The sequence below is a fragment of the Mustela lutreola genome, chromosome 3, assembly GCF_030435805.1.
Source record: "Mustela lutreola isolate mMusLut2 chromosome 3, mMusLut2.pri, whole genome shotgun sequence".
In the NCBI taxonomy this organism is placed as follows: Eukaryota; Metazoa; Chordata; class Mammalia; order Carnivora; family Mustelidae; genus Mustela; species Mustela lutreola.
The window spans coordinates 177,704,561-177,728,619 of record NC_081292.1 but is presented as its reverse complement, the minus strand read 5'-3'; the positions used below and the strand labels follow the sequence as shown (position 1 = coordinate 177,728,619).

The window sequence follows — 24,059 nt, the reverse complement described above, 5'->3', positions numbered from 1 at the left end:
ACTTTCAGCTACACTCTGAACAGTACCCTCAAATCCCAGATTCCTTTGGTACTCTTCAGCAAAAATCTGCTTCACATTTACATCATTCAGAATCTACAACTTGGGTTCTTTGCTGAGTAAAGTCATCATTTTTACACCTTTGGGGCAGACCAGGAGACAAGAAGATGTGGCCCACAGGCCAAACAGCCCTGCGGCCTATTTTGTAAATTCTTACTGGAACACAGCCACACTCCTTTGTTATCAGTGGCTGCTTTCACATTACACCGATCTCTCTGGTACACACTGGTAACACAAACGTCATGTGTTCAAGTTCAGCAACTTCCTGAGCACCATTCACCTCACATCCTGTTTATCTGCAATTCCTCACATTCCCACACCGTACACATACACATTTATTCACACTTGTATCCACCCTTGTTTAGTACACCCCGGCACCCTGCCCTGGGTTCTCGAGAGAGGCACAGTCAGTACTATCCTTGTCAACACGTCTAGCACCCACCTGTGTTCCCTGCACAGTCCTCTCACCTTTCAACTGTCCCTCAACCCCCATTTTCTTTATTCCTTCTTTATTCCTAGGACATAAACATGAGAATCTTCCCATCAGAAAAACAAAATCCAGGACACCCCAACTTAACACTCAGTCCCCTAGTACTGTTCTCTGCTCCTTCCCATGAGCCAGCATCTCAAAGGACAAGGCCCCTTCCTGGTGCTTTCAGCTCTACTTCCTTCTCGAAGCACTGCCATCAATGTCACTCTACCAGAGCCATGAAAATGGCTGAGAAAACTAATGAGTTACCTAATTAGCAATAGGGCATTAGTTTTGAAATGACTGACCAATCACTCATATAATTCTTTCTCTGCCAATGTGATATAAAAGTCAGCTTGTACAAAATATCGCAAATGCAGAACAGAGTAGCACGCTGCCCCTCCCTCCCTCCATTTAGCCTCCAAACCAGAAAACTAGGAGTCCTGGACTCCCTTTGTTTCCCATGACCAGTAAGTCCTATCGGTTCTACTTCCGTTCATCTTCACTTAGCTCTCTATCCTCTACCAATACTTTATTCAGCCCTAATCATTCTTACCCATTCCAATGGCAACACTGACTTTTAAAAATAATGGTAGCTTGTTCATATTAAGTAGGGAAAATTTTTTATTCTTTGTGTGACAATTTTCTATTACGAATATATTAGTTCTTAAAGTGTGCACATATTTGGATGTACTGATGTGTTTAATTATCAAGTAACTGCCATACTTTTAATGATAAATGTTACCTAACTCTGATTTCCTAATTTTAAAACTGTATTTTAAACAACCTGAAATATAGTGATTTCCTAAATGTGAACTATAGTATTATTTTGCTTTTCCTACATTAATCTAGTCTTTAAGCACCCTCACCTCTGCTACTAATACATTGTGCTGCATCTTCTTTCTGGATTTCATTATCCGCACAATAGCAGCTTCTATCTCATGTTTTCTGTCGTCATCCACTTTCTGCCTCGTTTCTTTCCTTTCTGGGTCAGATTCACCTTGTTTGGCAGCAACTAAAAGAGAAAGACACTTACCATGTAACTACCATTAATAAAACAATGCAGTATATAAACAAACAATATAATTTAGAAAATACCTACAAAGAAAAACCAATTTCAATATGAGTATACATTAATTCAAGTAAACATTCAAAAGGTGCCTAATTCAATGTTTAACAAATATTTAAACAATTAATAATCATGGATATTAAAAAATCTTACAATTCTAACTTATTCTTTTTAAATATTAGGAATTTAATTTTATAGAGATAATAAAACCAATTTTATTTTTATAAAATAGATTCCACTTCTGGAAGAAAAATGGCAGCCAGATGTACTTAGTAGAAAAATTACCAGAAAATAATTTTCATTGCAGAGCCAACTAGTATTTTACTAACATCACCCCAAGACACTTTAAGGGAAGGAAAGAGTTATGTGTTGGCAAGATGCAGTTAACTCAATAGTTAGAAAGTACCACTAAGATGTCAGTTAAAGGAATAAGTAATTTATCTGTACTTGTCACAGACTACCTAAAAATTTATCATGTATCTTATTAATTTTTTTCCATCACAATCTCATTATCACTAATGCATACTCTATTCCAGCCTTCTGGGAAAGAGAAGTCTTACTCTGTTATTCCCTACTGTCTTCAAGGTAACTGCTCAGGGATTAAATACTGAAGTCCCTTTCTTTTACAACTCTGCTCTAACTGAAGTAAGAGAAAGAAAAATGGCATCTGATTTTTCATTTGGTCATCAGTAAGAGATAGGTATGAAATTTCTGGAGGCAAAAATTGGAAATTACAAAGAAGCATGTAAGACATTGCTGACTTAGGCACAGGCACACCAACAAGACAGCAGACACTACAATTTAGCAAAACATCATTCTGGTGTGCATATCTATTCAGGTGTTTCTCATTAGAACCCCTTGGTTAAGAATTCTATTTTCAGTATCTTTTCCCAAGTTAAAGATAATCAGTATCTTAACAAAAAAAGAGTAAAATTAGATTAAGATGACCTACTAAAAAAGAATAAATAATGCTTTTCCTCAAACAAGTCAATGTCATTTAAAAAAAAAGATACTGGTTTAGAGTAAATAGAAATTTAAAGGACATAAAAATCAATGTAATGCGGACACCATGATTGAATCCTGGATTTAAAAAGTGATATGAAAGACAATTTTTCTTTTTTTACAATTTACTTATTTTAAAGAGAGAGTGGGTATGTGTGTGTGAGTGTGGGTGGGGGACAGATGGAAAAGAGAGAATCTCAAGCAGACTCCGTGCTAAGTGCAGAGCCCAACTCAGAGCTTGATCTCATGATTCTGAGATCATGACTAGAGCTGAAATCAAGAGTTAGATGGTTAACCAACTGAGCCACCCAGGTGGCCCTGAAAGGCATTTTTGAGACAACTGTGGACAAATATATATGGGTGGTACACAAATATTTATTTATGCAAATAAATATGTATGGAATTATTAATTTTTTTGGGTATGATATAGTATTACAATTATTTTAGAAAATATATAGCTTAAAGGAGTAAATGTATGCTGAAGTATTTGGGGCAGGGAGAAGTGTGATGTTTGCTGAATAGCTGTAGCAAATATATACATAAATGTATATATTTGAGGAAAGGGCGAGGGTAGAGTCAAAGGCACCAGAACAAACAGGACAAAAAGTTTAATGACTCATAAATACCAGTGATGGCCATATATCTTCATCCATTATGGTGTTTCTCACTTATTCTATGGATTTGAAAATATTTAAAATAAAATGTTGGAGGAAGAAATAATTTTTTAAAACAATCTATTTTGTTCTGTTGGTTTTGGCCGCCTAAAGAGGTCTAGTCCAAAATAAATGGAAAGACTGTGGTGATACATACTGAATTTAAATGTTTTATAAAATGTGAGGGCAGGAGCTCACTCCCAGAGCCTCACACCATACCCTGCCTTAAGAAGAAGGTAACAGAGGCATTTGCTTGTGTAATGGGGTACATATGTATCTGGCTTATCAAGTAAAGGGCAAGGGAAACGTGACCAGTGGTGGTGACTGGTGAACTATGGAAACCGCTGTAGATTACAACAAATCTTTTCAAAGGTTGTGTTATTTGATTAATACTTTTAACTTCTTTGAACTTCTATTAATGACTATATTTATTTATTTATTTATTAAGATTTATTTATTTGACAGAGAGAGATCACAAGTAGGCAGAGAGGCAGGCAGAGAGAGAGAGAGAGGAGGAAGCAAGCTCCCTGCTGAGCAGAGAGCCCGACGCGGGACTCGATCCCAGGACCCTGAGATCATGACCTGAGCTGAAGGCAGCGGCTTAACCCACTGAGCCACCCAGGCGCCCCTATTAATGACTATAGAAAAGGCAGAATTGGGTAAGGACAGAAGAGTCTCTGCATCTTTGATTATGAGCCAAAAGGCAGGGCTGTATTTTGACAACTTAAGGAAACCTATGTGGTCACAATACTTAACACCAGGGAGAAAATTTTAACTTATACTAAATATTTTTAAGTGATGATAATGATCTAAGTAAATTTCAAAATGAAAACATTATTTCTTCACAGAATTTTATAGCTGAAAAGAACTTTAAAGACATCATCTAGTTAAATTTCTTATCATATACAACTGTAGTCCCATTTTAATTAGATTTAAAGTACTATACACACACACTTAACATCAAAAAAAAATTTTTTTTAATCTGAGAGAGGAAGCAAATGAGAATGAAAGTGGGAGGAGGGCAGAGGAGGGAGGGCGAGAAAACCCCAGGCAGGCTCCATGCCTAGCACAGAGCCTCAGGCCTTGATTTCACAACTCCGAGATCATGACCTGAGCTGAAATTGAGAGCTGGACACCTAACTGAACAGGCCACCCAGGTGCTCCTAAAAAATTCTATTTTAATCAGATCTAAAATACTACACCAAGACCACCACCACCCACAATTAAAAATTCATGAAGAGAAGACTATTTTTTTTGATAACAATAACAGTATCTGAAACTACTACTATTGGACATGATGGAATCTGGGATTACAGAGTTATACTTAGGCTAAAGCATGGTGAAGTTTGGTAATTCAGATGTATGTACATCCCCGCACATCTTCCTCTAAATCTAAAATACAAACAAGTCCTAAGATCCAGAACCTGAATCTACCCCAAATTATAAAGTCTTATGTCTCACACTGGGGAAAACAAGGTATTTTATTCCATGAGTCTCTTTAGTGTAGTTCTATTTTATTTTCAATTTACATCTGTGTCCAAACATGGGGCCATTTCGGTGATGAAGATACAATGATATGGCCTGCAACTATGGGACAAAGTAGACAATGCTTTAAAAGAGACACCACTCTGCTTCAGAGGGCATACAAATACCAATTAGGGTCAAAAAGGTCAGCAGAAGGGTGTAGGTAACATTTTGAATGAACGTAATCTGGCAATCAATTACATATTTGACATAAAATAATTTTTAAAAAGACCTCATCTTTTTATTAGTGTAAAATGTGAACATAGTTTTTTGTAAATCAAAAGAACTGCAATCATTTTAAAAACTTATTTTAAAGTACTGTTTCAATACACAGACTTCATGCACAGCTGTGATGGATGAAGTTAGCCCTGGGAAGTTTATCTAACACTAAATTTGAAATCAGGGAGCAAACTATATATTAGAATTTTAAACATTCACAAAGATAAGCTGCCTTTTCCCCCTTAAATACACCAAAAACACACTTCATACATTATGGTAAATGTATAATTAACAGGATGCTCATTATTAATTAAAAGTAAAAACATACTAAAAATCATTCACAATAGGATCATTTCTATGTTTTTAAAGTAGAGAGCTAATACTGGTTTCAAGGTTTTGAAACTTAAAAGATTCTCTACTAAAACAAATGGCTGCATCTAAAAATCACACTAGATAACCACACTTTGAGAAATATATAAATCAGTTTTAAAAACAGATGTCCAGGGACGCCTGGGTGGCTCAGTTGGTTAAGCGGCTGCCTTCGGCTCAGGTCATGATCCCAGCATCCTGGAATCGAGTCCCATATTGGTCTCCCTGCTCGGCAGGGAACCTGCTTCTCCCTCTGCCTGCATCTCTGCCTACTTTTTTAAATAAAATCTTTAAAAAAAAAAAAAAAAGATAAAAATAGATGTCCATTATTGGTTAACTCAGCCAGTTAAAAAGTTATTTTAACTTCTAATATATTAACAAAATTCTATTTCGTTACTGAAAACCGTACAGAAAGAAGTACACTTTTACAGTACCAATTACTTTTTAAATGCTTACTGTACTTAGATTCAACTGTATTTTGACAGGAACACATAAGAATAAAAACTACTTTACTCCTTAAGCCTATCGTCATGCAGCACCAGAAAAGCCTTACTTTTTAAAATTTTTTAAGATTTTATTTATTAGACAGACAGTGAGTGAGCACAAGCAGAGGGAGCAGCAGGCAGAGGGAGAGGAAGAAGCAGACTCCCTGCTCTGCAGGAAGCCCCATACCGGACTAGATCCCAGGGCCCTGGGATGAGGACCTGAGCTGAAGGCAGACACTTAACCGACGGAGTCACCCAGGCAGCCCAAGCATTACTTTTTTTTAAAAGAAAGAACTCCAACAGATAATAATTTCTTTTGAGGAAAAAGATCATTTTTTTTAAAGAGGAACCATATAATCCCAGATACCTGTTTGAATCTTGACTCTGTGTAGTTTGGATGTGAACTGATCATTAACTGTGAATATGTGGCCATTTTCTATTTCCTTGGACTTGGGCTCTTTCGTAAGAACCCGCTGGGTTGGTTTACCACAGGCAAGGGACTGCAGAGCTCTAACAAGTTCTCTTTCGGGGATATCCGTCTCTTGTTGAATTTCCTGAAATTCCATCAGATTAACACAGTTAGACTTTTTGAAAGATTATAGTAGATTAGTTAATTAGTAAAGTAGAACTGACCAAGCAGTAAGTAGTCAGAAGGAATTCCATTGAAGAGATAATTTGCAACAAAGAGCTCCCTTTACAACAAAGAGTTTGTAACAAAGAATAAGGACTCTTCATTAAAATCTCACTTATTTGGAGAAACTAGAGAGAAAGTTTTTCAAATTACAAAATATTGAAAAGACATGTACATTTTTGTTTCAGGAGATACAAGGCCTGGCCTAAAAATGTCATCCAGCAGAGTTTATTACTGACCTGCTTTAATATTTAGGTAAAAATAAAGTGTTAACCAACAAAGGACTGCTAATTTTGGAAATACTCTACAATCCTTCTCCCCAATTAATCCACAGTACTTCTGCTCAGCAACTTTCTTCACAGAAAGAAGCAAAGTGAGCCTGAGCTAAGGCCTTCTATCATACAATCAAAATTTATAATCCAAGTTGACTGTATTTACTGCCTGTATGACCAAATTAAAAAAAATTAAACACCTAATAGTTAATTCTTAACATGAAAAAGAGTTAAGAAATATGATTTAGTTCCTACACATCTACAGGAATGTATGATGCCACCAGATCTCCACAGTGGGATATACAGCTCTGATTTACTGTACAAAGCTGTTTCTCAAAAGCAGCTCAAGAATAATGGGCATGAAGATGGGGATATTGATTATATAACTGATTTGAAGAATCATTCTTTCACAAATCTGAGCAACACCTCAGGCTGCTCTACAGGACTGTCTGGCAAGTGAGGATTCAGAGAAATGTGAATTTAGTGATGATGAGGCACATTCCTTTGCCTCAAATGATCTCTGTATGCCTAAGTTAGCCACGTCAAATGCTATGTATGTTATTAATTCCAGCAAGTTAAATAAGTGCTATCAGAATGTTGATTGTAACTATTATGTACATGCTAGAACTGACTTATTTACATATGCTACTGTTTAATCATATTCAAAGAACTAGAAATACCTTCTTAGGTGTTTTTTTACAATTACAGATCATTGCAGGAAGTGACTATTGCAATTCAGTGTGCATCCTTTATGACTTTTTTCCTACACATCTACATACACACAGGAATACAAAGACACATGTATGTACATGAAGATGCCCATTCATACAATGGTATTAACATTAAACATACATGGGTTATCTACTCTATAATATGTAAACTTCCCATCTGAGCACATTTACCCTTTCATATTCTTTTGCTTTTATTGCCCCTTTGGTACAAGTCTTCTACCTTTCCTGTTAGAATAATTCCTAGGAAGATCATGATTCTTATTTAAAATATAACTTTCCTCATCTCATTTTCTTATCAACTCTGATTTACAGACAAGTTGATTTTTTTTTGGCGGGGGGAGGGTGCTGAAACCCGGGAACAAACCGACAAGTTGATCTTTCAACTGAACTCTCCTCAGACGATGTTCTCAGTTGATTACACATTGTCTACAAATTTTCTCACCTCCACATATTTTACCAAACCATTTTTTTTCCTTGGTGTGTTAGTTAGGACCTATAGAACAATACTGAGTAGCTGTAATAAAGGCAGATATCTTAAAGCTTGTTCCTAACTTTAATGGGAAGGGGTCTAATATTTTATTAACTACTGCTTGCTTAGGTCTCTCATCAGATATACCCTTATGATATTAAAGGTATTTCATTCTATTGTTAGGTGGTTAAGGGTCCTCCATATCCTGTAAATATGAAATGAAGACTAATTTCTACAAATGCTTTTTGTACATCTATAGAGATCATTAACTGATTTTCTTCTTGAAATGTCTGATAAGACAGCAAGTGGTCAGTAAACTTAATTATTATAATAAAATTTAACAATACTAAAAAATTTCTTCTTTGCAGTTCAGGAATAAATCCTATTTGGACACAATGAATAATTCTTTCAATACACTGCTGAATAGGACTCGATAATATTTGATTTAAGATTTGTGCATTTAAGGTTGAATAACCTATACAGCTTTTTCTTTTTTGTAGTCTCCTTATTCACTTTCAGTAATAAGGTTATGCTAACCTTGGATATTTCCCAAAAGCAATATGGGTGTTCTGTTTCTGAGTTCAAAGTTCTCCACAGTAGGATATACAGCTCTGTATAAATTAAAGCTTTCACTTTAATTTGCTAATTATGAAATCTTCTGTATCTTCCTTTTTATTGCCTGGTCAGTCATTACATCTGTGAGGGACGTGTATGATTGTGAACTGTGTGTTTCACCTTGTACTTCTAACCATTTTCCTTTATATGATGTGAAAATATGCCATTAGTGATTGCTGTAACTTCTTAACAAAATATCAATTATCACTGTTGTTCAATCATTCTCTATTTATAGTCTACTGCCTAATTTTGATCATCTTCTATTTATAGTCTACTGCCTGACGTTAATTTTGCTACTGTCCATTAGTTTTTATACTTCATACTCTTTCTCAGAAAAACTTAAGAACTATAATAAAGAACATTCAGAAAAATATGTATTAATACCCATATCTCTTTCAAAAACCAAATGCAGGTTACAATAGTCCAAGCTATAGACTTACCAGTTTATGTATGTCCTGATCTTAACCGTTTTAAATAATACAAACTTCTGTTACTTAAAGAAATACTTAAGAAGAGGAAAAAGTTTAGCAGCCTGAATACTGTGGATGAATGTGACACTATGAATAAATGCCATCTTTTGCATGTAGCTTCCATGATGGCCTGTAATGATTCTGGTATGTTTTACCCCTGTGTGATCCCCTTATCCTATCAGGGCTGACTTGGGTGATCAAGAAAATCAGAAAGTGACAATATCTGATTTCTAAGGCTAAGTCATAAAGGCACTTCAAGGTTCTGCCTGGGTCTCTTGGATTGCTGGCTTCAGGGAGAATTAGCCACCAGGATGCAAGGACAATCGTGTGGTAAGGTCCATGTGACACATTTCCCCATGTATTAACAGAGGAAATCAACTTGTCAGCCTTGTGGAAGAAGAGTATACCAATAGCTTGGAAATGCACTTTCCAGCCCCAGACAAACATTAGATGATTGACACCCCAGCTGACATCTTCACAACCTCATGAGAAACTCTGAGACAAAACTACCCAACCGACCCTCACCTAAATCTTTAACCCACAGAAACCAGGAAAGAGAATGAATTGTTAGTGGTTGTTTTAGCCACTAAGTTTTAAGATGTGTTATGTAGCATTAAGTAACTAATACACCATTTTACTGAACTTGTAAAGAAACAACACTGAAGTTTAAAAATCAGGTTCCTCTTAAAAAACATTAAAGTTAAATACTTTTAACTATCTTCTCTAATTTGTGGAGATGATTTCTGTAAGAGTCGGCTACCTTACGTGGCAGACTACAATGAAACACGTGGTATGAGTACAAACGTCAAGTGCCTTTCACAATGCCCCCTGTTCAAGATGCAAGCAGTCAGAAGGCTTTGGGAGCCACAGGAATAGCATATATATGCCATTTACACTCAGGCATCTGGTTTGTGACTTAGCTAAAATGTGAAACATTAGAGGAATTTTCTGCTTAATTTTATCCTCTACCTAATGATGCTCATTAGCATTAGTGATCTCAAGCTAGTTGGGAAAGGGAAGAGTAAGCCTGAACCACTAAAATTACTAGTAATTCTAATAATGGCTTTAGAAAATTAGTTTTTGTTTCTCCATTTTCACCAGCTCTTTACAAAACAGGACTCTGAAAACCAACATTAGCATTTATCAAGCAATTTATTTTGCTTAAAATGTATTACCCATGGCAGGTACAGATTAAAACATTCAAGCTGTGAGAGATCATTTAATTCCACCTCTGTTTGAAGAGGTTTACCATTTGAGTAAGGGACTCAATACTTGCTTAATCAATATCTTTGGGAGTAAGTCACATGTAACTTGTCCTTGAATTAAGATTACTCCCTAGGTAAGACACATCTGGAAAAAGGTAAGAGCAAAACCTCTTGACTTAGCTACTGACCTAAAACACTTGGGTTTCAAAACATTTCCTTGATGTGTATCACATAAAAATGATCATCTCTTAATTACATCTTTCACATAAATCCAAGTATGAAGGCAAGTATTAAAATAGGCCTACAATTTAATTTTGCTCTAGATTTCGAACTTTAACTTATTTCTGTGTTCACCTAGATCTAAAAACTGACTTTCAATTTTAAGTATAAAATTTTACAGCTTTTCGAAACTATTTATTCTTTATCTTCAATTTAAACTTAAGAATCACATGATCTTTATTTCAACTCTAATGTACCCATTAAAGGTAAGGGAAAAGTCCAAATGAATTTAATGTAATCAAAGGACTTAAAGGAGGAAAGAAAAAAAAAAAAAAAGATGGTTATACAAAAGAAAACTGACACTATCAAACTGGTATGTAACTAGCCTAAGGATAGATGCAAAAATCAATGAAACAGCTCAGAGTGTAGAAACAGACCCACACATATATGGTTAATTGATTTTTTTCATAAGGGTGCCACGGTAATTTAAAGGGAAAAGAACAAACTTTCTGACAAATGATAATGGAAATGAACAACTATCTGTGTGTGTAAGGGGGTATAAATCTTCATTTTTTGTATTTATTTTTTAAGCAAACTCTACCCACAACATGGAGCTTGAACTCATGACTCTGAGATCCAGTCATATGTCGTACTGACGGAGTCAGCCAGCCACCCCAAGCAGGTGAAATAATTCTTAATTCTTAATCTTAACCACATAAAAAAATTAACCTGAAACTGATCATAGACTTAAATGTGAAAGCTAAAACTAAAAAAGCCACTTAGAAGAAAATACAGAAGAAATTCTTTGTGACCTCAGGGTAACCAATAATCTCTTAGCTATGATATCGAAAGGAAAGAAGTGGCAACTGGACTTTTATCAATATTAAAAACTTCTGCTCTTCAAAAAATGTCATTTAAAGAAAATTAAAAGGCAAATAACAGACTATTCACAGCACACAGGTCTGACAAAGGATTTGTATCTAAAATTTATAAAAAACCTTTTAAACAACAAGTAAAGATAAGGACACTTCACCAAACAAGACATGTAAGTGGCACAGGAACACAGAAAGGATGCCCAACATCTTTAGAGTCAAGGAAAGGCATATTAAATCCACAATGAGATACAATTACACTTACCAAGTTAAACAGTTAAAAGACTTATTACATTTTTTAGAAGATGTGGGGCAACTGGAACTTCTCTACACTGCTGGCAGGAATGTAAAACAGCACAACATTTGGGACACAGTATGGGTCTCTTAAAGAAGTTTAACACATCTCTCTATTCCTAACAGCCTAAATCTGGAAAGAAGCCAAAGCCCCTCAACAGGTGAATGGGACTCAGCAATAAAAAGGAACGAACTACTGAAACTATACACACACTAACATGGGCAAATCTCAGAAATGTGATGTGAGAGAAACTGGACAACAGCAACACATACTCTAGGATTCCACTGATCTGAAATCCTAGTAAGGCAGCGCTAACCTATAATGACACAAAGCAGATCACTGGCAGTCTGAGCACAGGGGGAGGGATCTGACTGCAAAGGCGTATAAAAATTTAGGTAGTAATAGTCCATACCTTGATTGTGATGGCACTTATACAAGTGCACAGATCTATTAAAACTCATCAAATTATGCACTCAGACGGGACATGTTTTATCATGTAAACTTATGATTCCATAAAGTTAATTTTTAACAAACTAAATGAAATGGGACCTAATATGTGTATGGTGTTCATAAAGTTCATAAACTGTTCACTACAGTTTTATGCTGTTTTCTCAAACAGTATTCAAAGGTTACTTAATACTAACAACAGTAATAATAATACTCAAATAATAACAGCTTTACGGGTTACTCAAATAAGCAACACTCCAGTAACAGGTGAGAATCAGAGACAATACAATGCTTAAAATTTATACAACCACACCATACCTCAAACGTGTATTTTTCTCTATTATTAAAGAGCATTAATATGGTCATCTGGAAAGTGGAGACCTGCAATATGTGCTTCCGCGTATTAGAGCCAGTTACTTGTGCTCCTCCAACACCAACTTCGGATCCATCTTCCTGTTTCATTATTTAAGAAACATAAACAAGATAAAATTATCTCCTGATACCTTTAACTGTATGTTTTTCAAAGATAAGCACTATATTATCCAACTCTTTCTTCCCTTAGCAAATTTAACTAATTTCTACATGAAAAGAAAATGTCACTTAAAAAATGGGTATGTGTATGGGTATGTGTACACACACACACACACACACTAAATTTCTGTTAAAGGACTGTCCTTTTTTTCCTCATTATGAACATTTTAATGTATCTGATAAAATGAAGCAACATAACTTATCGTTACAGCTGTAATTATTTTAATAGTACACAATGGGATAATGGATTTAAAAGATAACACTGCCATTTTATAAGCTCCCAAAAGTAGTAGGGGTTTCCTTCAGTGTGGTCTGATCACAGCAAGAGATCAAATAACAGCACAGGATGGAGGGGAAAACCTCTGCCATCCTTAAGCTTGTTCCTGCTCTATGATTTAAGTACAAAATAGAAATTTAAGTCTTCAGTAATTAACATATGAACTGTTTTTAAAACCCAGTGATCTGTTTAATAAAACTTCAAAAGAAAACATGGTTATCTAGGGAAAAACCCTCTCCTCTAACACAAAAGCAAGGAGTAATTAAAAGTTGAGTTTTTTGTATCCTTAACTTTCCCACTTACACTCAAATGTATAGCAGTGTCAAACACTATTCAGTAAATGAATTGCAAAGAATACTTCCCATTTCAATTAAATATAAAAATCAGAATGTGTAGACATTGACAGTAGTAAAAAAATGTGTTACAGTAACATATGAAACCAGTAGCACTTTTATTAAAATAAAGAATAAAACTTATTTGCTGCCTAAATAACAACTTGGATATTTTTTCTTAATGTTTTTCTAAGAGCTTTTTATTATTGTTCTATGTGAAGGCAAATGACTTTGATTTGATTTAAACGCAAGCAATGAAAGTATCGGTCTAAACCTCACAATTTTTGATATAAAAAAGAAATTACATTTTAAAAACAAAGGCAATTCATTAGTGCCTTGCTAATTTTTATAATAATCACTTTACTAGTATGTTGCTTATCTCACAAATCTCATTAATTTTCCTGGTTTTGATCTATTGGAAGTAAGGATTATAAAAGACTGAGAATTTTGAAAAGGGACAGTTTATTTTCTTATGCAATACTGTCTCAAATTTAATCTTATAAATAAAATGCACAATTGTATTATATATTCCTGAAGGAGGGCTATGATACAGTCTTCATACTGTCCAATGAAGCTAGCCAAATTGAGAGAACAGAAGTTAACGCCAGTTTCCCCTTTAGAGTATTTCAAACAAGTAGGGAAATTCTTAGGAGAAATACATTATTTATCCAGATCAACAAAAACCAGCAATGAGTTCTATAAACTAACTTTAATTTACTTTATGTAAGTATGTTCAAACTATCAATATTTACCTTTTTAACTGGTCCATAAAATGTAGCATTGAGATCTGCAGAACCCATATGATGCTGGAGTGTGAGCTGTCGACCACTGTGTTTGGCTAAGTAAAACCTTTAGCAAATCAAACCAGGTTTTAGAGAATCATGTAATTTATACATTTGGAATTATAAACTACAGGATAACAACCCTTAGTAAGCATCTTCGTGTAAGAGAAACATTAATCTCTATTAGTATCCTTTGCCCCTTGGCCTGCTGCTCATCTGCTACTATCCATAAGATCACTTTTCTCCATAGTAACCCAGCCATGAATTTGCTCTAAGCCAGGGGCAGACATCAACAATGCAAACTATACTAACCATGGAAAACGGTTCTCTTCAAAGAGTTTATGAAACTCATTTTTACATATTAAAAACCATAAAGAACAATTTCTCCTTTTGAACATGAGGTAAGAAATAGAGTAAATTCATCCTCAATCAAGGACACACTTGTGCCCAAGTTTATTTCAACTCTGGACAATTTTTGTACTTACAAAGTTTGATCTATGTTTACCTTCTGAATATCTCAAAAGCATGTCTTGGTGCTGGCGGGATGTTACACTTTGGTGTGGCTGACTGAGTGGGCCAATATCCTGTTGTGAGCACCCGGACTGTGAGATCAACACCACCTAAAGATACCTGTATGAAAGATAAAAAAGATGTCTCCCTCAAATTAACTGGAATTTGTTTTCCATTCCATATAGACACTGCATTAGAGCTATCCAAGTATTCAGCTCCATGTCCAATATCTAACAAATAAATCTTCTTAAAGATGAGATCAGTGTTTTCAAAATTTTAACTATCCTGGCAAATACCCTATATTGCTTAAGATGCTGATTTTAAAATAATGACCAAAAGAGAGCTCTTAGCATACAAACGAAGTCTTACTGGTGTCACTGAGAAGAGTGAAGTTTTGACCCTTATGGGTTTTTTTAGCTAAAATGTCAATGGGCCCTATCAGTATCATTTTAGAGAGGATTTTGAACGTTTCATTTTAAGGATATTAATCTTTCATCTTAATTATTTTTATTTATTTAAATATTTTAAATATTTTTACCATCTTAACAACCCATTTCTAATATCCCATTCCCATTTCAACTACAATGATCAAAACTTCCATGTTTTCATATGTAGTTCTTAATTTAACCACCTCTGCATAGGGTACTGCAGATCTAGTTCTATACAGTGTGCTCTACAAATACTGGATAATTGATAACCACCTCTACAAAATATATGCTAGTGTTACGGTCACAGTTAGATGTTTCCTTCTTTATGTATAAATTTTTAAGAAAACTAGAAAGCACATTGTAGGAATTTCTCAGGGTGAAATATTATCTTTACTATTGATATTCATAGCTTGTTCTAACCATTTTTCTGTATTTACCTAACCTGGGTGATTAGTGATGCAGATTTTTTTAAAGGGACAGTTAAACTTCATAAATATCAAGAAGTATGCCACACTCAGATTCTTTACAAGTACCTACCAAGTAACTACTCAATTTTAAAGATGTTGGCAGGGTGGGGGTGGGGGGCCGAGCGCCCGGGTGGCTCAGCTGGTTAAGCAGCTGCCTTCAGCTCAGGTCAAGATCCAGGAGTCCCAGGATCAAGCCCCATCTCGGGCTCCCTGCACTGCCTTCACCCCATTCGTGCTCCCACTCTCTCTCTTTGTTAAATAAGTAAATAAATAAAACAGACGTTGACCTAGTAATCTTAGATGCCATGGAGGAGAGAGGGCCACAGGAGAGAATCTTAGATGATGAGCAGAGAGAGGTTGGCACTGGGAGTTGGTGCATTTTCAAGTGGCAGTAATGGTGTCACAACTTGGTTCAGTCCACCCAAGACAATACAGTTTTTTCTCCTTTCTCCCATGTACCCACATAGCTTGTTCTCTAAACTTCAAATCTTTCCTCAAAATGTCAGTTTTTAGAGGACGCCTTCCCTGACCACTATGCCACTACAATTTTCCTCCATATTTCCTAACCGCAGGTAAGGTGCTATGTGCTTGCTTGTCATCTGTCTCCAGATGAGAATGGTAGTTCCATCATGGAAGGGAATGAAGTCTCTTCCATTCTCTGCTGTATACCCAGTGCCCAAACAATGTTCGGCATGGAAAGCACTTAACGAGTTATTTGTTAAATGGAAAAAAAAAACAAAAACAACCTCAAAAAACTATTGCTTTAGTCATCTCAATTTCCTCTTCCTGTAGCTTTTTAAGCAATATTTTGAAGACATTCAACTTATTTGCAAAGATAGTACATGACAGGGGCAAGTATACAGAGACTGAGGTATCAGAAAAGTCTGCTGGGATGTGATATGACTTGCTGATATAAATAAACAAAAATATAATAGCAAGCCTGGTTTCCCTGCCCCTGTTCCAGTTTTTAAAATAAAAATGCAAGAAAAAAATGGACTACTACTTAAAACTTCCTTCAGCATAATAATTAAGATTTATCAAAATAAAATATACCACAAATATTACTTGAATTTTAAGAAACCATGTGTTCTATTACTTCGAAAAGTAAATAGAAGAGCCACTATCTTGATATATTGCAATAGGCCAAAAGCACTTAATAAAGTTAGAGAAAGGTCTGCTTGAGGACTGGTGGTATTTTAAAAGGACTCAAAGATTTCAGAAAGCTCAGTATTTGTTCTGATTATTTTGCCACTTGTCATCAAATGTTCCTAATGCAGATTAAGGCTTAAAAAGACTCACAGTTTAAGATACTTAGCATAAACAATTATAAAAAGCCAGCAACTACAGGCAAATAATGGCCTTACAGTAAGTGGAAACTGCAAGCTGATGAACAGATATGTAACTTTGAGAATCTTGATAAGCACTCTATTTACTGCAGTTAACAAACTATTAAATAAATATTCTACCATAGACTATAAGATATACTTGGGTTATTAAGATAAATGAAAAATTCACAAACTTTATAACAGAAAATAACAAAGGCAAACAGGATCTGATAAAATCATCATGCTAAACAACTAACCCACTCCCCTTTTTTAAAATGAGCAACAGTAACGAAGTGGTCAACAGTGAACATCATAATTTTCTTATAAAAAGACCTTCACCGATCACAGACAAGGTAATTAGACACTTAAATATTGAAGAGTAAGACTGTTAAACCCATCCAGGAACATATCTCTTACAGATGGTTTATTTCAACAATATATTTACTCAGACCAGGTTGTATCCCTATAGCACTTAGTAAGTGTAGGATTAGTGTAAGAAAAAAATCAACAGGAACAATAATGCTATCACATGAAAATATAATTATGTTAATGTATCAGATAGCATCAAGTACAAATCTCTAAACTATCTAAAAAAGAAAAAAAGCATCTAGGATAACCACATTATACACTTCATGCCCAAGGTTTCTATTTGTATCTTTCCTGCTCTCAGCCCTTGTCCACAATAAACTTTTATGAGGCAAATTATGTTAACTATTTACAATGGGGAAAGACCGGAATGAGTTAGAATGCCTGCCTGCCTGCCTACACACATACATACACACACACACACACACACACACACACACACACACACACACACACACCCCCACCCCACCCCCATCTATTTCTATAGAATTAGGTATTTTCGGGCATCTATTTCTATAGAATTAGGTATTTTCGGGCACCTCGGTGGCTCAGAGGGTTAAGCCGCTGCCTTTGGCTCAGGCCATGATCTCAGGGTCCTGGGATCGAGTCCCGTATCGGGCTCTCTGCTCAGCAGGGAGCCTGCTTCCCTTCCTCTCTCTCTGCCTGCCTCTCTGCCTACTTGTGATCTCTGTCTGTCAAATAAATAAATAAAATCTTAAAAAAACAACAACAAAAAAAGAATTAGGTATTTTCACACAATATGTCTGTGTTGAGACTGGGAGCAGTTTAAGCGATGGTTTCATACCTTATTATCAAAGGAATGGGGGTACCCTGGGAGGCTCAGCTGATTAAGCGTCTGACTCATTTTTAATTCAGGTCATGATCTCAGGGTTGTGATCCAGGCCCCTGTCAGGCTCTGTGCTGGGCATGGAGCCTGCTTAAGATTCTCTCTCTCTCCCCACCTCTGCCCTTCCCCACCAACGCCCCCTGCCCTGCATGCTCTCGCTTGCTCGCTCTCAAAAAAAAAAAAAAGAGAGAGAGAAGAAAGTCAGAGGAATGACCTCCAATTTTTTAAAATGGCTGTTATAAGTCTTAATTATGAAGTTGTATATGGTAACTTGTGAAAGAAAACTTTTAAAGAAAAACCTGTGGAGTTCTTTAAACTTAAGGTGAAGCTGAAAAACAGTTAAAAAAAAAAAAATGAAACAAAATTCTGAACATTAAATTCTCACAAAAACCCTATGGACTCCAAAGCCATGTAAGTTGTAGCTTTACTGCCCTTCTGGGAGTTACAATACAAAACCATATTTATAACACACTAATGTCAGCATTTTTATACCCTTGTTCATCTCTCACAGGCTCTGAGAACATGAGACCCCTTTATGCTGATTGTCTTACAGATGAGAACACTGAAGTACATAGAGGAAGGTCAGGTAACAATTCTACGATCTCACAATCCTAGGGGGTAAAGTGAGAGGAAGAGTACTAACTAAACGGAGCAAGCTTGCCCAGGCCCTGTCTTCTTTCCACGATCTATAATGGTTATAAACAGTGGGATCATTCTATTAAATTTTCAGCACATTCCCTCAAGTGGAGAGGATAAACTAAGTTCTAGGAGAATAAGAAAAAAAATTTTAACATTAACAGTTAAAAAAAAGGAGGGGCTTATATGGGGGAGAATAATTTTTTAAGGTATAAATAGACAATACAAATATTGCCACTAATAGTATTTAAAGAAATGATACCAGCTCAGTTTAACTTGGAGGAAATGCCCATTACAAAAGACTTCACAAAGATACATACACATAAGTAGAAATTAATGGAGAATCTTACCCCAGTTGCCTGTAGATGCTGCCTGAATTCATCCATAGTTGTGTTTGAGATGCTCATATCCCTAAACATTCCTTCCAGTTTTGAAGTGAACTGACATCCGCATTCAGTCTGTGGAAGAAAAATGCAAATATACAAAAATAAACAATGGATTTTTCTATATGCAAATATACAAAGTAAATTCTTCATGTAACTGACAGCCTTTCTAAATCTTTCCAATAGCTGCACTATGCCTATGGCTACCAAATTTCAGTGTGTTTAAGAGTAACCCATGGATTTTATTTTAAAATGCAGGTTCACACTCTTTTGGGGATCCCAATACACTCACTAAAGGCATGGAACAACCCTCTGTGTTGAATAGGCAGCTCAGGTGATATTGTGAAATCAAACTAAATGGTGATACTCCCTTTCCTGTATCCCTCACACTAATCCTCCTCCCCCAGATCTCTGTGAATGTGTCCTGCCACATCAAAAGGAATTCCAGCAAACTACGAATGTCCTAGAACCTAAACAAACTTAAGTGCAACATGCTCAAAAAACCAAAGCTTTATTAATGTACAGAAATAACCATTTTAAATCAATTAAATATTTTCTAATCACATTGTGGCGTTCAATCATGTGATAAACATTAGTTAGGGGCACAACATTCCAGCTTATACACACCTTACCTTTAACTTAGATATCATATTTTTTTCAGAGTCATCAGAAACACTTTTATTTGTGAGAAGTCTCCTTGCCAAGTGTTGTTTATAATAACGTTCAAATACATCTTTTTCTTGCATAAACCTAAAAAGGACCATTGCCTTATCCAATATTGTTTCTACTTCTTGTTCCGTTAGCTGCAAAATCAATGAAAAGACAATTTATTTACTATAAAACTTTAGTTCTAAAAAAATAGCACCACAGTTCATCTGCTGTTTAAAAACAGGACAGGGGCACCCAGGTGGCTCAGTCGGTTGAGCATCTGATTTCAGCTCAGGTCATGATCTCAGGGTTGTGAGACTGAGTCTGCATTAGGCTCTGTGCTAGGCTTGGAGCCTGCTTGGGGTTCTCACTCTCCCTTCTCCTTCTCCCCTACCCACCCCCAAAAACAAAAACAAGTAAACCATGTAAATAGTCTGGTTCAGATGTTGTCAGGAGGGACCTAGTTTGAGAACGTGCCTCTTAGAGGAGCACCACTCTTCTACATCCTCATCTAGTGCAGTATGGATCAGGGACTGGAGTTCCCTTCCCTAGAGGACTACCACTGATGGAGCAAATAAGGGGATACTGGCTGGATTAACGGATCACTAAGAACAAATGCAATGAAAAAAAGTTTTTTTTTTTTAAAGATTTTATTTATTTGAAACCAAGCAAGTGAGAGAGAGATCATGAGCTGGATTGGAGGGTGAGGGTCAGAGAGAGAAGCTGATTCTCCACAAAGCAGGAAGCCCTACGTGGGGCTCAATCCCAGGACGCTGGAATTGTGACCTTAGCCGAAGGCAGAGGCTTAACCAACTGAGCCACCCAGGTGCCCCTGAAATGAAATTTTAATCACAAAAAAGAATCTTACAATGCTTTTTTATAGCATTTAGGCAGAAACTAAAAAGTAAAAGACAGGTATTTTCCTATCAGCTCTTCTGTGCAAAGAGAAGAGTAATAATTGGTTATTTAATTAAAACTAAAAAGGCCTCTGTTCTTTTAAATAAGAGTAAAATGATATTGTAGCAGATTTTATTAAGCATACATTTAAAAATATGAAGACTAAATGAATGTTCTTTCCTATTGTGATCTTCTTGTTTGTTTCTTCATTGTTATAATTGTTATGGCTGACTGAAAACCTATGGCCATTTGCCGTTTCCCCTTCTGTTTCACATACACTAAGATGAAGTTAACAAGACCAATGTATGTGTGATCACAATATGCTTAATTTTTCTTTGCTATAGTAATAGTAAGCTCCAAGATCCCAGATACATAATAAAGGCTTTCAAATTAGTTTCTGGTAGCAACTCTAATCTACTCCTTCACATTCTTGGTATCCAAGTACTATTGTTTGATACGTAACTCCCAGAACCAGATGACTGCAAGCAACATTCCATGCTATGATAGTTGTCTTCTAGTTCCCTGTTATCTCTACAGCATATCAAACCCTCACAGTCCACAGGCTGTTGAACAATTGTGGCTGTGTAGCTATTTGGTTCTGATGTAAATTATACATTAAGTGAAATGTCAAAATACTTTTAACCATTTCAGATACCTTAAACAATCCTTTTCAAACATCACAGCGCAAATTTAAAGCCAAAGCAAAGGAAGAGGCTTTATTTCATACCTACAACATGTCCTATTTTCGTATTTCCTAATTTTATATACAATTTTAAATCTACAAATAAAACATAATGTGTTTTCAAATGCTTTAATACTTACCCCTTTGACTCCCTTCTTCAGCTTATCATCAATAAATAATGAGAGGTATTCAGGGGACCTGGAGTTGAGGTTGAGAAAATACTCAAAGTCACCCGCAATAGTTTGTTTAAAGAGCCGGTCATTATTGAACGATTCCTGGAGGAAGCGATCAAACCTACTCTTCAGATCCAATAAGCCCTTCCAAACAGAAACAAAGAAATTCAGGATACATTATATAATAATTTTCTTTTTATAAACAATACACTTACTATCAGGTATATTTATCTAATCTTGCTGGTAATAAATGGGTGCATGCGGTATTAAACTTATAGGTTCTGTATTATTATTTTCAAGACTTATCTAAGCCCATATTAAACATGTCAGCAATGAGGGAAATAGTCCATTTTCCATTTATGTATTACTCTATTGAAGATGAACTAAAGAACCTCTGTGCTATTTCCCCACAACAACCTTCTTTGTCTTGATTGAGTAAAGCCTAAAAAAATCAGCTTTAAAAAGCAATTATTTAAATTGAAATATGAAAAACTTGAGGCATAATTTATTCATAGTATTGCTTAAAAACACAATATTTTCAAACAGAAAGTATTTAACTGAAAATAATTACTTTTTTCTCATACCCCAAAGTACAGAACCACTAAAGCATATAAAAAAGTAGTGATTTCCATTCCTGAAACAATTTAAACAAGGTCTTCATCAAACAGGTTAATGAATGAAAAGTAGCAGTTTGGTTCCCTGATATAAACATACATACTTGGCAAAATCCTAAAATATTTAGGATAATTACATATACTACATTTTTCCACTGGGAAAATTAAGAGTAAAAAATACAAAATACAGCTTAGGAAAAGTGAACTTTTTATTAGCATGTGTCAAAATTATTTTCACAGACTTAAGGAAAATCTTCTGTATTCGCTTACCTGGATATAGTCAACAGGATTCTTTCCTTCGCCTTCCTCAGAAACAAGGGCTTTACCTTGCTCCCTCAAATAGGAACTCATACACTCACACATTGTTTTCAAGCCATTTGGCACACGACTAAATAACTTGTACATGCAAGCGAGGTCTGCAATCAGAAAGAACATACAAATTAACTACATTAAGAATTAAGAAAAAAATGTGAATCTATTTATTCTGACTTGTGAATTTAAAGAAGCTTACTTTTCAACTTTTCACTACCACTTGCTGATCATGTAAAAAATTACCAAAAACACCCAGCAAAATAGACAAAAGGAAAAAAATTAGGCTAAAGATTACTATTGCAACTTATGAAATACAGCTTTCAGATAAGATGCTTTGAGGGCATCAATATGTCTGAAAACATTTTACTTCACATGGAAGATGCCCATACAGCATAATAAAAAAGCCACACAAAAAAATGAAAACTGCAGCTTTGAGTTCCTACACAATTCCAATCTAAAGTCCAGTAATAATACACAGTATCTATCAAAAGAATAATTTCAATTATTGTGTTAACTAGTAGTCAACATAATAAAAACCAATTAAAAATCTTACAGATATCTTTGGGTATGTCTATCTCAAAGTTCAAACAACATGACAATAAATAAAATAAAATATACTAGAATTTATTTCATTACACACCATGACAAAGTTTATATGAAACTTTTAGCATATATTCCTATTCCTTAGTATTTCACTCAAAGCAATCCCTAGTATTTACCAGGTGATTTCCTAGGCCAATACCTATATTTTAAAAAGTGGTTTATCTCACTATATTATTCTTATTTAGAATGAGTAATTCTGGATTCTGTCCATTTTTTCTATTATTTTTTACAATATTAAACTGCTTTCATATTATGTCTGCTGTTTCTCTGAAATAAGAACTTACCAAGACTGTGTCAAAACCATACAATGATATAAAAAGCTTTATAATAGAGAACTTTTGAAAATGTAATTAGAATAGCAGTTTCTAGACTGGGGGCTGGGAATTTTTTTCTTGTAAAGTACCAGAGAGTAAATACTTTATAGACTTGTTGGCCATATGGTCCCAGTTGCAACTACTTCAGTTTTGCTACTGTAACAAGAAAGAAGCCACAGATAACATAGAGATGAATGGGCAAGACTATGTTCCCATAAAATTTTACTTAAGGACTCTGATATCTAAAAATTCATTTAATTTTCATATGCAGTGAAGTATTATTCTTCTTTTGATTTTTCTGCCCCCCTAACCAAACTGATGGTGGGCCACATTTGACGGACAGGCTATAATTTACCTATCCAGGTCTTCATTTTAACAGTTATTTAGAACTTAAAACTAAAGTTGCATATATTAAAAAAAAAGTTAGATCCAAGCTTTACAAAAAGGGCTTCTAAAATTTGTTTCAGTGACTTTCAAAGATCAAACTGTATTAAAAGTTAAGTGTTCAGCAATGTATGTCCTAAAGTAAACTATATACAGCAAATCTTACAGTTTCACATTTGGCATAAATTATAACCCCCCAAAAGTAATTTTTTTGAAGATTTTATTTACTTTGAGAGAGAGAAAGAGTGCAAGCAGGAGCGGAATCAGGGGCAGAGGGAGAGAATCTCAAGCAGACTCCACAGTGAGAACGTGAACCCAACGTGGACTCGATCCCAAGACCCTGAGATCATGAATTAGCCGAAATCAAGAGTCAGGTGCTTAACTGACTAAGCCACCCAGGCATCCCAAGAAGGATCTTTTAAAAGGTGGGGCACCTGGGTGGCTCAGTGGGTTAAAGCCTCTGCCTTCGGCTCAG

General features: G+C 35.4%; 1 protein-coding gene across 2 annotated transcripts in view; it reads right to left on the bottom strand.

Annotated features, from left to right (window-relative positions):
• CUL3 (cullin 3) overlaps window positions 1-24,059 on the bottom strand; it is a 90,910-nt gene that overhangs the window by 1,566 nt on the left and 65,285 nt on the right. For both annotated transcript variants that reach the window (XM_059167894.1, XM_059167895.1), the window contains 9 exons: window positions 22,242-22,387; window positions 21,325-21,501; window positions 19,590-19,760; window positions 18,925-19,032; window positions 14,501-14,625; window positions 13,966-14,062; window positions 12,392-12,526; window positions 6,215-6,401; window positions 1,396-1,541 (listed from right to left, as the gene is read on the bottom strand). In XM_059167894.1, the coding sequence (XP_059023877.1) occupies window positions 1,396-1,541; window positions 6,215-6,401; window positions 12,392-12,526; window positions 13,966-14,062; window positions 14,501-14,625; window positions 18,925-19,032; window positions 19,590-19,760; window positions 21,325-21,501; window positions 22,242-22,387 (1,292 nt within the window). The remainder of the gene's footprint in view (window positions 1-1,395; window positions 1,542-6,214; window positions 6,402-12,391; window positions 12,527-13,965; window positions 14,063-14,500; window positions 14,626-18,924; window positions 19,033-19,589; window positions 19,761-21,324; window positions 21,502-22,241; window positions 22,388-24,059) is intronic.